The sequence below is a fragment of the Juglans regia genome, chromosome 1 (assembly GCF_001411555.2).
Source record: "Juglans regia cultivar Chandler chromosome 1, Walnut 2.0, whole genome shotgun sequence".
Taxonomy (NCBI): Eukaryota; Viridiplantae; Streptophyta; class Magnoliopsida; order Fagales; family Juglandaceae; genus Juglans; species Juglans regia.
In genome coordinates this window covers 9,795,968-9,808,018 of record NC_049901.1, presented here as the reverse complement: position 1 = coordinate 9,808,018, position 12,051 = coordinate 9,795,968, and the positions used below count along the sequence as shown (strand labels likewise).

Sequence of the window (12,051 nt, the reverse complement as noted above, 5' to 3'; positions counted from 1 at the left end):
CGGACACATGAAGGGCATTATGAGTTTCTAGTTATGCCATTCGGCTTGACTAACGCCCCATCAACCTTCCAAAGCTTAATGAATCAGGTTTTTAAACTGTATCTCAGAAAATTCATTTTAGTATTTTTTGATGATATTTTAGTTTATAGTCAAGATGCAGCAGCTCATTTGAACCATTTAAAGATTACTTTCGATGCCTTGAGGCAGCACCAATTATTTGCTAAAATGAGCAAATGCAGCTTTGGTTTAAATGAAGTGTCGTACTTGGGCCATCTCATTTCTGGCCAGGGTGTACGGGCTGACCCTGACAAGCTGAAGGCAATGCTAGATTGGCCTACCCCATGATCAGTTAAAGACTTGAGAGGTTTTCTGGGCCTCACGGGGTATTATCGAAGGTTTATAAAAGGATATGGGGCTGTTGCTGCCAGGCTAACAGATTTGTTGAAGAAAGAAAACTTTAAATGGACTGGTGAAGCACAAGTGGCCATTGACAACTTGAAGACTGCCGTGACCCAGCCCCCTGTCTTGGCATTACCAAACTTCCATTCACCTTTTGTAATTGAGTGTGATGCATCAGGGGAGGCTATTGGAGCTGTTTTGATGCAATTGGGCCAATAGCCTTTTTCAGCAAGGCTTTGAAAGGTAGGGCTGTGAGTATGTCGACGTATGAAAATGAACTTTTTGCACTAGTTTCAGCAGTGCAAAAGTGGCGGCCCTATCTGTTAGGCCAGGCTTTTGTTGTTAAAACTGATCATCAAAGCCTCAAATTTTATTTGGAGCAGAGAGTAGGAACCACTATGCAACAAAAGTGGATTTCTAAACTGTTGGGATATGATTTTGTGGTGGAATTCAAGAAAGGAAGAGAGAATGTTGTAGCAGATGCCTTGTCTAGGCAAAGAGAGGAAATTACAGCAACACTATCTGTGATATCCCTACCTAGTTGGGACTGGGGGGAAGAAATTAAGACCTTGTATGAGGGGGACCCTATTGTACAAGGGTTATGGAAGAAACATCAAGTTGGCGATTTAAACAACCCTTATACAGTAAAAAATGGTTTGCTTTTATATAAAAACAGAATATATATTCCAGCAAATCAGGGCCTAATTCAAAAGATATTGGAGTTAATCCACAGTAGTCCAATGGGTGGACATATGGGGTTTGATAAAACCTACATAGACTTAAGAGAGATTTCTATTGGCCTGGTCAGAAGGCTAATGTGAAGGCATTCCTACGGGAGTGTGATATATGCCAAGTGGTGAAGGTAGACAACTCCCTCCCCAGTGGGCTTTTACAACCCCTGCCCATTCCCTCTAAACCGTGGGCAGATATAACGATGGATTTTGTTGAAGGGCTACCTAATTGTAGAAAATTTAATGCCCTTTGGGTGGTGGTGGACAGATTTACGAAGTACAGCCATTTTGTTCCCATTTCTCACCTATACACAGCAAAGGTGGTGGCCTAACTCTTTATGAAGCATGTGTTTAAGCTCTATGGAATGCCACAGTCAATAGTTTCAGACAGGGACCCCTCGTTCACAAGTCGGTTTTGGAAGGAATTATTCTCCTTAGAGGGGGTTCAACTAGCCTTTAGTACAGCTTATCATCCACAAACGGATGGCCAAACAGAGGCAGTCAATAAATGGGTAGAGAACTATCTAAGGAGTTATGTGGGAGACATACCAAAGGATTGGGCTCAATGGATTGAATTGGCAGAGTGGTGTTATAATTCTAGTATGCATCCATAAAAATAACCCCATTTGAAGCATTATACGGGTGGGTATTTACCCCCTAAACTAAGCAGTTATATTCCGGGTTCAGCAAGGTTGGAGGAAGTTGAAGTTACCTTGCAAAACCGTGAGCAGCTGTGGAACCTGTTGAAACAGAATATGGTTAATGCCCAAGAGAGAATGCGGAAATACGCCAACAACAAAAGAAAGGAACAAAGCTACCAGATCGGGGATTGGGTTTTCCTCAAATTGCAGCCCTATCGACAGTCTTCAATCAGTTATCAGTCGACGCCAAAGTCTTAAGCTTTCACCGCGCTATTATGGGCCATACCAAGTAGAACAAAGGATTGGGGAGGTAGCCTATCATTTGAAGCTTCCAGCCGCAGCACAAATCCACAATTTATTTCATGTTTCACAGCTCAAGCCTAAGCTCAGCCAAGGAGCGTTACCACTAACAACACTACCACCGACAGATAGTAAAGGGGTTATCCAAGCCGAACCAGAAGAAGTGTTACAGAGGAGATTAAAGAAGGTCAAGAACCGACCTTTAGTGGAGATGTTGATCCGCTGGCAAGGACAAAAGGCAAAGGAAGCTTCATGGGAGCTGCACCACCGCCTTTGTGAAGACTTTCCCCACCTTGTGGGCAAGGTTTTCTGAAGGGAGAGAGAGTTGTCATACGGCGGCATGAAGAAGCAGATCTAAGAAGTGGAGGACTTGCTGTCGGGAGATGAGTTAGGGTTAAGTGTGGTCGTGGGCTGAGTACCATGGGCTTCGTAAACTGGCTGCTGAAGAAATAAGAGGGGTGCGGAACTTGAGAAGATTGTGGGCCTCGAGCTAGACAAGATGGACCAACTATGTTAGTTATTTGTTTAGTTAAACAAAGTATTGTAAGGGCCTTTAGTCCATATTAGAGTGAGGACTTATTAGTAATTCAATCCTTCCTAGTATAATAGCAGGCACAGTGTTCACGCCTGAGGTACTTTTGGAATATTATTTTGTTATTGTGTAGTAGAGGTGCTTTCCTTGAAGAAAGCGTGTTCTCTGTTTGATAGCAGAAATACATCTATCCTTTTCCATTACTTTCTAGTACATTCTATTACAGTGAATTGCTGCATGTTAAGGAGTTTCAATGTTTGAAAGTTCTATAGTGTGTTGTATCCATTCGTCGAACATATATAGTGATGTTAAAAGCTAGCGCTTCAAATTAAGCGTCATAATTGTGTAACGCATCGCCTTCGTAGTATCATTTGTTTGCTTGAAGTTCTTTATCTTCGCAAGTTGGACAAATGACAATGCATATTCCACCTATACTCTTCTGCTGACGTTGGCTTCCGAAACTAGTAAAACAGAACTCTGAGAAGTTGTTCTTTTATTCAAATATAATCTCTCTGATGCATTCTTACAAACACCTGTGCTACACTTATTTTCCTACTGGTTTCAACGTATGGAAACGTTATCGAATTGACATCAACCTAGTCAGTTAAGTGAAATTTTCGAAAAGGTACAACACTAATTTAAACGCACTCTTTCGTGTCGATAGAAGCAATGATAACTAGGTAAGTAGATGATCTGTTCATACTTCCTAGTTAAAAGATAGTCCCTTTTTTTAGGTAAAGTTTCACATGTTCGCAAACGATAATGTCCTCATCGGGGCACTCCCACTAATTAAAATGCAGATTATTAAATTCAAAAATATAAATACAATATGCCATTAAGAGGAAGAGAATGTCTGCCAAAAATAAAAAAAAATTATAAACCGAAATCGAGTTTATTTATTAACAAAAAGAAGAAAAAAATACAAATAGAATAATCATCTTGAAATATGTCCATCTCTAAGATAGTTGGAGGGCTTCCAATAGGCCGTATGATCTTTCTTCTGCTTTTTCTTGAAATGTTTGGCCGTAGCTTTTAGCACCTTAGTCCATGCCTGTATACGTATAAAATTAAGTACTGGATGTGTGAACTCCAAGTGAAAGACTTGGCAGACTTGAAATTTAAGGAAACTGCTAATTGATGAGCCAGAGCAAGTGAACATAATAGTTTTTGCCTTTTTGTTTTTTTCTTTTAGAAAAATGTGAACATGAAGAATGTTGTAGCACGTATTGCAAAACATTGGTTTCTCCTTGTCGGATTGACCTAGAGTTGCACATTCTTCCCTGATAATTTCAACATTTTCATTGAACACATCTGGGAGTTTCAGGGGTTGTATTGCCGCGAGTCAAATGGTTACCCCAGAAGATTCAACCTTTCCTGTGCTAAAAACTAGCATTGTGGTTCTGAATCTTAAACTTACCCCAAAAATCTGAAATTTTCCAGCGATAAGTTTTCAAATACATTACTTTTCCTCAATTTTTATATCAAAATTGTAATCTTTTGAGCTGACAAAACTAAACGAAAGGAAAAAAAATATGAAAGAAAGATGAATCAAGAACCGAGAAAGAAGTATAAATACCTTCGAGGTGGCAGGATAACATGTGCTCTTTATGGGAGTTGGAGAGAACTCAGATGCCTTCATTTTCTTCTTATGCTTCATTTTCAAAAGATTAAGATTGATGTTGAAGGCAGTGGTGCTGATCTTCTTCTTGATGTTGGAAGTGACTTTCTTGAGCTTGTTTTTGTTGCCCAAATCCATATCCAACTCCATCCCGAATGAGAGATTCCTTGGTGTTATGAAACCCAAATCAAAGTCCAAGTCCATGGGACTGAAAGCCCGAGGGACCAAAGGGGACCATATTGAGCTCTGCGTGTAGTCAAAATCGAAGGCCGAGTTGTCGGGGAATTTGCAGAGAAGCTCTTTTGACATCAATGGCTCCAAGTACTCCACTTTGGTAGTGGCCTCAACAAGCCTCTCCTTTTCTTCTTTTTCCTCATCTGCGCTGGACATAGTTCTCACTGATCTTCTTGTGAATTTTATACACGTTACTGTGATTGCTTTGTATGAGTATTTTGATTTCTCTTTTGGATGATGGAAAGTTAATTCCTTTTGTGGATTTGGGAATGTTTTTAAGCAGCGAAGGGAAGACACAGAGGAGAACAAGACACGGAAAGTTACCGTTTACATCAAAGAGTTAACGATGATGTGCCGGATTTGCCCCTAGTTTTTAAAACGTTTTGTCTCTTTATTTGGAAAGCAAAATCCCCACACACAATGATTTATGGTTTAATAATGGTGTGGGTGAAATAAATGGTTAGTGCAACTTATATAAAATGGGGCAACAGAGAGAAAAAGTTACCGTTGTAAATAGGTTGGCTTAAAAAGCCTGTGCAGATAGTTAATGAAAGAAAGACGATCGGTTCAAGTTTCGATATAGATTTTCCTAGAATTGACTGACCCCTGCAAGCGCTACCCCCATTCCTTTTCAACAGTCAAACTTGCAGAATAAGGCCCTTGTCCATCAAAATGAATTCAGATCCCTGCAATTTCAATCCGGTCAGGAATGGAAGAGGGAAGTTGGGGGTGGCAGATGATCTGGGTAGTTATAGGATCTCAAAGACTTGAGTAAGAAGAAGCAATCATTGACAGAAGCATCCACAACTACCAACAAATCGTGGCTCCTAAGGACAAGTAGAAATTGAGAAATGGAAAGAAGACAGTCGTTGCTGTCAAAGCTTGACATAATTGAACGGAAGATATTGGGAAAGGAAAATGTGGAAGCAGAGGTGTTGGATTTGGCCATTTGGTTGATATAAGTGGTGCGAACCAAAAGCTCTTATGCCATGGAAGAATATATGACTCAAATGTTTTTCCACACATTTCCCATTGATTTGTATCGTATAATAGATTACAATAGGTGATCTGAGTTACAACCAATCAGAAAGATAGATAAGATAACTACAATTATTTGAATCTATATTAGTTATGAATAAATTGTATTTAGCAGCTGCACGTGTACTTGAGAAGAATCAATATCTGCTGTCTGGTTTAGAGTGTACATGCTCACCTCCTTAAACCATCGAACCTAGCTGTCCTTTTCCTTCGTTGAGCTTGCTACTAGATAAAGATTTGACAATCAAACTAAAGTTGAAAGATAGCCAGTAACATATGCCTGATAAGAATTGTGGGAAGTTATTAGTGTTGTGATTAGAAGATTACGTTTATTTATGCAGATTGCAGATACTAATAGTGTGAGTGTTCATCTGAATTTCTAGATTGAGTGATGCGTTAACGTTTGATGTTATTTTCCTCAACTTTCTTAACAGAGCCGATAACACTTCATATCATTAGTATATAGATTAGAGCAGGTTGTCCATCTGTTGATCTTGCATTGAAGAGATTGCTTTAAGAGAGAGAAGATGATTTTCCAGCAGTAGTCTCAAAGATGATAAAGATGGGGTTGTCTGGTGACAAATATCATTTGTGTTTGACTTAATTTTCTAGCATAGGAAAATCTATGTCCTTGCATTAAGGCTTCATTCAAGTATGTGCTTTTGCAAGCAAACTCAGTTTATTAAAACAGGATGGAAAGATTCATAGACCATCTAAAGGCATCCAACGGCCAATTACATCACTAATTAAACTATCAGCTATTTCAGGTGGTGGCTTGTCAAACCACTGGAGAGGTTCTTCGAACCCGCTGCCAAAAATTGCAAGCAAGTTTGCAGGCTCATTGGCATGGATTGTTACTTGGCGGATCATTACACCTCGAAACTTTGCCAAGAAATAAGAACATTCTTCAATAAGCGACTGAACTGATGATGGAAATGGTATAGACTCACCGGCAAGCAGACGAATCACATTGGAATAGTCTCCAGCAATTTCAATGTAATCCACACCTTGCCTTAGAGCAATATCAAGGCCTAGATTCAAGGCTACCAATTCTGTCATATCAACATTCTCACAGTCCTTGATAGGAGCTGCACAAGCTGCCTTAAATATGGCATTTTGATCTCGAAGAACACAACCGGCCCCTGCATTGCCATTGGCTGCTCCTGTTGTGTAGCCAGAAAAGTTCAGTCTCCATGAATCTTCAAATGGTGTAACCCAGGAAATGCTGTGAACTAGCACACCATATTCAGTATCGAGAGTAGGTTGGGCGGGGCCTAGAGTCAAGTTCGTATCCATAGCCGAGGCTCTCAGCAAGATTGATGACTTGTGGCTCATTTGAAAGGTTAAAGATAATTTATAGCGCCGCTAAGACAAATTGTCTCATTGTCATTCTATTAACCTAATCCATTTGTCAATTGAAGAAACTTGAATCCCCAGGTTATATATGGCAAGGGACCGTTGCCAACGGTAAGAAAACGGGCAAATACTAATTTAAATCAAAGCATTAGAAGCCAAATTAACAGCTATGAAACTTAATCACCTACTTAAATTTGATAAACCTTAATTGTGGTTTCTTACTTTGGCAGATGTCATGGTAGATTCATTAGCTAAGGAAGGATTTTCTGACTTTCAAGGCTATATGCTAGTGTTCTGTTCTATAACTTTGGTTTCTTAAGTATATAATTTCTTTTTAGGTTTTATTGCTCTTTATGTGATTTGAAAGTCATGTCACAACATGGTGAAAATTTTAGAAGGAAAAAATAATATGTAAGCATTAAATGATACCTTAATATAGTTGTAGCTTTTATAGTCAGTTATTGAAGACTTGTGTTACAGCTAAGATTTCCTAAACTTCATTTAGTTGCTAAATGAATTTATAGCCTTCTGGGTTCGTGCCTTAGGAGTAATCAAATTTTATTCCTTTGGTACGGTGTTGGGAAACTTCTATGCCAAAGGAAGATGGAAGATTGATGGCTACTAGTATGTTAACAGGGAGAAACGAGGCTCAACACTAAGAAAGACCTAACCCCTGTACATTGTGGAACATAGAAATCAGAAACATTATTGATTCTCGATTTACTTGCTACACAATACAAGAATTCAAAATAATTAACAAGTTGAGTGGTTTCCTGCACCCTCATATGTTTGGTTTCCATGGAATTTCACTTCTCTATTAACATATCATCATCACAAGAAGACTCAATGGCCACCACTATCTTGTTGCATCGTTTGGTATTTGAAGTCCACTAGAAACAACCCATATGTGCTAATTTTACTGTAACCATTGGGGTTGAATTACCTGTACATATCCTTTGAAGATACACTCATATTAATGATGGTGTGGATCCTTGATTCATAACCATAGACTGTGTGAAGACTTGTTTTAGAGGAAGTGCTGCTGGATACTGTCTTACAAGATCTGAATTTTTAGACAGGGTGCTGAATGAAGCTTTTGAGGATGTGTTCAGCTCAGGTTAATTTCTTTTTGTATGAACAAATGTATGAGGATCAAAAGAGGTCAAATTTAGTTTTCTGTAAATCTGAGGGCTTCCCATTTGAGTGTAGTGGTTGACATAAAGAATGACGAGGCAGGGATGCTGAAAATAAAAAAAAACTCATAAATCGGGTGAAACACTTGCAAAATTCTTAACAAAAAAGTAAACAAAAGTGCAGCCATCTCTCTCCCCTTTCATTTTGCTCCTCTGCCAAGCAAGAATATGTTCTAAACAAGATTCAAGGAGAAAGGACATTCACTTATACACCTCTCCAGAGAGACAATTCCTATCATACCTTTATCCACTCTGCATATTTAATCTTGCAAATATTCTGCAATCTGACAGTATAAAGCAGTGAAAAAGAATCATCTCTACTTTTCCTATGTTGCTAAGTACATTTTGTTGGCCAGCCGATTTCTGTTAGCATTACCTTTCCTATATCATGAATTGCCGAGTGGCTGAATAGAGGGTGAAGTTCCAGGTGTTCTGGCTTGGATCAGAATGGCTTGTCATGCAATGGATTCAAGAATAACTAGTGTGAGATTGAGCATTTTTGTGTTGTGCATCTCCATTTCTACCACGACCCTCATAACTCTATGTGGTAAGCGCTTTCATCTAGTAGAGTGCCAAACCACTGAGTTTGAAATGTTTTCTAAGTTTATGATTTGTTATTTTTGCAGAGGCAAGAAGGAATGCACAATCGATGATATTCCAAGACCCCAAACTCCTTAAAGCCTTAAGCCCCGGTTTGATGAGGAAGCTACAAGTACAAAGCCACAAGGACATTGATGCTCCATCGGATTTCTCAGATGCTGAACTATATGCCATAGGCTCTCCTTTCTCTCTACCACCTCTTGAATCATTAGCACCAGTCCCCATGCCTGATAATACTCCTCCTTTCTGTGTAAATGCACCCCTCACCCCACAACAACCTTCTTCAGCCATACCATCTCCCATAAGATATGCACCACCACCCCCTCCACCACCCTCAAAACCCAATATTCCCATTCCAAGCCCACCCTCTAACACACCTAGCCCACCCACGTATTCCCCAGTCCCTAATCCACCAGAAAATGAGCCTAGCCCACCTGGTTGCTCCCCTAATCCACCAGAAAATGGGCCTAGCCCACCAAAGCATCTTCCGAGCCCACCAATATACCTACCTCCTCTAGTTTTCCCACCACCATCAGTACCACCCACTCCCCATAAGAAGTCACAGCTTCCTGTCTGGTGTGTGGCTAAGCCATCAGTGCCAGATCCCATAATCCAAGAAGCCATGGACTATGCCTGCGGGTCTGGCGCAGACTGCAAGTCAATCCAACCCAAGGGGTCATGCTACCAACCTGACACTATGCTGGCCCATGCTTCATATGCTTTCAACAGCTACTGGCAAAAAACAAAGATTGGTGGAGGCACTTGTGATTTTGGAGGGACTGCCATGCTTGTCAGAGTGGATCCAAGTAAGTCCAAACGATCATATTATTGAATAAAGAATCGAAACTGTCTGGTTTTCTTTTTATTTAGATTACCACCCACAGAAACAAGGAAACGAAGTCAATATCGTAGGGAACATACACCACACCGACATGCAATTTTGGATGGATTACTTGTGTGGTACAAGATAAGTTTGTTTTGTGCTGCATCTAGGCTGGATGGATACACAAGTCTAACTTGGCAGCTTCTTATTTCAAATCTAATCCAATATTTCTCTGTCTAAGCAACTTAATTGAGGCTATGATATGGTCTATCATACTTCTGTAAATTCCCACCACGTCCCCTTTCTTTATCTTGTAGAGTGCAATCTACACAATAAGTTGACACCACATGGAATATGCTACTAGATATGCTTAGAAAGAACATGGCTCTAGTTGAGAGAGTACTTGCTCTCTTCTGGAAATCCTTTTTGGTTTCTCAGCTGCATTAAAATTAGAATTATACCATTAATTACCAATGTCTTCTTGTTCTTGTCCAGCAGAGTAAGTGACATACAAGTTGTTATTCACTTGACCCTAGCTACAGATGATTTTCATTATACATGTCTTTTCTGAGGGTGTCGTTTTATGTAATTTTCAAACTAACGATTCATTGTATGGTACAATGTGGCAGGTTTTGAGGACTGCCAATTCATCTACAATTGATAGCGGACGAGTGGGGACAAGACTTGATTTTGGAGACTAGTAGAAAAATCTTTGTTCCTATCTTTCGAAAGATACATAGTGTGCAACTAGGCTATTTCAATTGATTAGATGCGTTCCATGTTTAAGATTAGGACTTTGGTAATTGAGTTGTTGCAGTATTTACTATCTCCTTATTCTCCGCCTTATTAAGTGGACTACACCCTTTTCATATCTCTTCGAGATCTTTGCACACCAAAGCAAGCACTCAAAATTCTACCTTGAATAATATGCCTTTAGTTCTGTATTTGAGCATTTTTACTATTGCAATATGTACAGCTTTTAATGGGAAAACTAAAATAATTGCTGATACGGAGACATTCATCAGAAAGAAAAATGTCAAGGCAGGCCAAGGATTCGATGGTAGCTCTTTCTACAAATGACAAACTCCATAGCCGAAGAGAGCTTAAAATCTATGAATAATCCTACATCAATATGCTTTTTAGTTCCATAGAACTTCCAGTAGGTTAATTAGTTTCGGTTGGATTTGAGGCCAGGAAAATTTTCGAGGGTCTTAAAATATAGGTAAACTGTAAAATTTTAAAATGGGAATATTTATATAAACAACAGAAACAACGAAAAAGAGGTGGAGGCTATGTGATGGAGATATAAGAAGGGTCATTCGTAATGCCACTAAGAGGGCTAGGCATGCCGAAGCTAGGAGGGTAGCATTGGGGGTGCATGCATGGTTCGGGTAATGGGTCTTTAGGCACCCAAGACAAGGTCAACTAGAAGAGAATCAAGTTGTTAGCCAATTTTTTGATTTTAGGAGTTGGTTGGCAAATCTCTTGAACTTAGAGGAGGAGGCAAATCCTTTGATTTTAGGGATTGGACAGTTGCAAGAGGGTTGGCCGAATATCTCTTTCAAATTAGGGTGATTATCTATTTGATAAGATTGTTTCCTTAAACTTAGGAGTTTGATTTATGTTTGAGAATAAGGTTGTTGGAGGGAGTAATTGGGGAAAGGATGGCGGAAACCCTATGAAACCCTACTATTTAAGTCAGTATTTGGTTTGTAATTCATCATTATGTTATATTCAATAAAAGTGAAGTTTATGCTTTGTCATCCTAATTTTTTAGAATTGAGTACTAGTTTGAGTTAGTTTTAATTTTCACCATCATACTAATTGGATCTTGGTGTTGCCTTGAGGTAACTCTAAATTCAATCACCCAACACGCCACAAACAAGTGAGAGTAAACTTCCATCATCATGGCATGACCTAGACTGGCTGACTATTAATAAATTAAGAATTTTTTTTAAATGTTTAAAAATATTTAAAAAATAATTTTAAAAATGTACAATTTATACTATGAATGTGCTCAGTAATACACGTTGGGTAGCCTAGTAGCCGTATCCATATATATATATGGTATACATATGGTATATATGTATACATCCATATATTATATATAGGAAAATTATGTAGATCACATTATCATTTTATTTTATTAAATAATCATTTATATATACACACATGAGGACAAGCGTACGCGTATGTATATAAATGGAAGATGTAATTTATATGCAAGAAAAGGAAAGTCGTCCATCCCAATTCCCACGGCATAATATACGGGACAATTTCCAGATTTGGACACATCAATGGCATCAGTCTATTTTTTTGGCCAGTGAGTGCAGGTCGGTCATGTCGTGTAGTTTTGTACTTCAAGGCGGAAAACTGGCGTCCGACGCATGTGGGGCTGTACATGGCTTGAATGGTTCGAGTCTACTTCATTCGACCAATTTACTTTAGAGTAATATTTGATAAATACGTAATTATTATGTAAACTTTGTGAAAAAAAGTGAAATCTATTATTAAAAAAATAATTAATTTTTTTTTTTATCATGCATATCTCATATTTATTCTTTTTAAAAATAAATTACGGGACAC

At 38.9% G+C, this 12,051-nt stretch overlaps 3 protein-coding genes across 3 annotated transcripts; 1 reads left to right on the top strand and 2 right to left on the bottom strand.

Annotated features, from left to right (window-relative positions):
- Positions 1–3,400: 3,400 nt before the first annotated feature.
- LOC108998555 lies at positions 3,401–4,803 on the bottom strand. Its single transcript, XM_018975120.2, has 2 exons — positions 4,180–4,803; positions 3,401–3,654 (listed from the first exon to the last, which is right to left on the bottom strand). Exons 1-2 carry the CDS (start codon positions 4,609–4,611, stop codon positions 3,538–3,540), a joined length of 549 nt encoding a protein of 182 aa, XP_018830665.1. The 5' UTR covers positions 4,612–4,803; the 3' UTR covers positions 3,401–3,537.
- Positions 4,804–6,195: 1,392 nt separating this feature from the next.
- Positions 6,196–6,789, bottom strand: LOC108998519. Its single transcript, XM_018975087.2, has one exon. The coding sequence runs from the start codon at positions 6,787–6,789 to the stop codon at positions 6,196–6,198; it is 594 nt and encodes a 197-aa protein (XP_018830632.2).
- A 1,520-nt stretch (positions 6,790–8,309) lies between these two features.
- Positions 8,310–10,411, top strand: LOC108998510 (pollen-specific leucine-rich repeat extensin-like protein 3). The gene is made up of 3 exons (XM_018975071.2): positions 8,310–8,589; positions 8,669–9,448; positions 10,095–10,411. The coding sequence occupies exons 1-3, from the start codon at positions 8,490–8,492 to the stop codon at positions 10,124–10,126; spliced, it is 912 nt and encodes a 303-aa protein (XP_018830616.2). The 5' UTR covers positions 8,310–8,489; the 3' UTR covers positions 10,127–10,411.
- The last annotated feature ends 1,640 nt before the right edge of the window (positions 10,412–12,051 follow it).